General features: G+C 67.5%; 1 protein-coding gene across 1 annotated transcript; it reads right to left on the bottom strand.

Moving 5' to 3' along the window:
- Positions 1–612: 612 nt before the first annotated feature.
- Positions 613–2,077, bottom strand: EMIHUDRAFT_248284 (hypothetical protein; the record flags this gene model as incomplete). The annotated part of the gene is made up of 4 exons (XM_005762966.1): positions 613–642; positions 671–1,013; positions 1,263–1,868; positions 2,016–2,077. The coding sequence occupies 4 exons, from the start codon at positions 2,075–2,077 to the stop codon at positions 613–615; spliced, it is 1,041 nt and encodes a 346-aa protein (XP_005763023.1).
- Between the last annotated feature and the right edge of the window lie 75 nt (positions 2,078–2,152).

Genomic DNA, 2,152 nt, shown 5'->3' with positions numbered 1-2,152 from the left:
GGGGCCACCTGCCTTGCCGGCGCCATCGACCTCGACTTCTTCAGCTCCTCCCTCACCTCGAACAACCTCGGAGGCGTCGGGCCGAACTCAGGCGACCCGGAGCAGATGCGCTTCTCGCCGGTCGGCTCGATCAACGGTGCCAGCTTCGACCTCGTCGTCACTGTTGCGCCCGGAAGCAACTACAACTGTGCGTCGCCCTGCACCCAGAACAAGCTCAATGGCAAGTTCGGACAGATCCGGCTCCTCTATGCCGACCCGCTCGGCGTGGCGACGCTGCGCTTCTCCTTCGTCGACACGGCCACCGGCGCGTCGGTGACGGTCCCCTCCTTCTACTTCAGCTTCTTTGACCTCGACATGCGCGACGGCAACGGCGACAGGTCCGAGGCGGTGGGAGTGAAGGGGAGTGACATCGCAGGATACATGCTCGACCCGAGGGCGAGGCGAGTCGCACGGACCGGGCCAGCTGCTCTCCCGTCATTGCCGAGGGGTCGGTCGGGTTGTCGGCGGGCTCGCCGTACGTTGTCGCGCTGAAGACGATCTCCTCACCCGACAAGCAGGGCGCCACGTGCAGCGCGCCGCCGGAGCCCCAGCTGCCGTCGTTGCACGCCACGCTCACCTCGGTGCTCGGGTCGAGCATGTATCCTGCGATGTCACTCCCCTTCACTCCCACCGCCTCGGACCTGTCGCCGTTGCCGTCGCGCATGTCGAGGTCGAAGAAGCTGAAGTAGAAGGAGGGGACCGTCACCGACGCGCCGGTGGCCGTGTCGACGAAGGAGAAGCGCAGTGTCGCCACGCCGAGCGGGTCGGCATAGAGGAGCCGGATCTGTCCGAACTTGCCATTGAGCTTGTTCTGGGTGCAGGGCGACGCACAGTTGTAGTTGCTTCCGGGCGCAACAGTGACGACGAGGTCGAAGCTGGCACCGTTGATCGAGCCGACCGGCGAGAAGCGCATCTGCTCCGGGTCGCCTGAGTTCGGCCCGACGCCTCCGAGGTTGTTCGAGGTGAGGGAGGAGCTGAAGAAGTCGAGGTCGATGGCGCCGGCAAGGCAGGTGGCCCCAGGCGAGGGAGGAGGGGAGGGCGGCGGCGGCGAGGGTGGCGGCGAGGGCGGCGGCGAGGGCGGCGGCGGCGAGGGTGGCGGAGAGGGCGGCGACGGAGGGGGCGGGGCAAACGGCGGACACACGGAGCTCATCTGCGCCACGTCGCCGGCAAAGGAGATGTGCGGGCCTCCGCTGCAGCCGCCTCCCAGCGAGCACGGCGCGTACATCGTCACGTCGAACGAGGCCTTGTCCACGAAGGCGAGTCGCACGGACCGGGCCAGCTGCTCTCCCGTCATTGCCGAGGGGTCGGTCGGGTTGTCGGCGGGCTCGCCGTACGTTGTCGCGCTGAAGACGATCTCCTCACCCGACAAGCAGGGCGCCACGTGCAGCGCGCCGCCGGAGCCCCAGCTGCCGTCGTTGCACGCCACGCTCACCTCGGTGCTCGGGTCGAGCATGTATCCTGCGATGTCACTCCCCTTCACTCCCACCGCCTCGGACCTGTCGCCGTTGCCGTCGCGCATGTCGAGGTCAAAGAAGCTGAAGTAGAAGGAGGGGACCGTCACCGACGCGCCGGTGGCCGTGTCGACGAAGGAGAAGCGCAGCGTCGCCACGCCGAGCGGGTCGGCATAGAGGAGCCGGATCTGTCCGAACTTGCCATTGAGCTTGTTCTGGGTGCAGGGCGACGCACAGTTGTAGTTGCTTCCGGGCGCAACAGTGACGACGAGGTCGAAGCTGGCACCGTTGATCGAGCCGACCGGCGAGAAGCGCATCTGCTCCGGGTCGCCTGAGTTCGGCCCGACGCCTCCGAGGTTGTTCGAGGTGAGGGAGGAGCTGAAGAAGTCGAGGTCGATGGCGCCGGCAAGGCAGGTGGCCCCAGGCGAGGGAGGAGTGGAGGGTGGCGGCGGCGATGGCGGCGGCGAGGGCGGCGGCGAGGGCGGCGGCGGTGAAGGCGATGGTGAGAGCGGCGGGGGCGGCGACATGGCTTCGGTGCACTCGGTGCAGTCATAGTAGCAGGTGTAGCCGCCAGACGGACCGTACATGCTGGTTCGAGAGGCGCTCAGAGGATCACTCGCGGTGCAGTCGCAGCAGTGGGCTTGATGCAAGATTACGAGCTT

Source organism: Emiliania huxleyi, assembly GCF_000372725.1.
Source record: "Emiliania huxleyi CCMP1516 unplaced genomic scaffold EMIHUscaffold_651, whole genome shotgun sequence".
NCBI classification, from domain to species: Eukaryota; Haptophyta; order Isochrysidales; family Noelaerhabdaceae; genus Emiliania; species Emiliania huxleyi.
The sequence above is the reverse complement of the archived record's forward strand: the minus strand, read 5'-3'. Positions and strand labels throughout refer to the sequence as shown.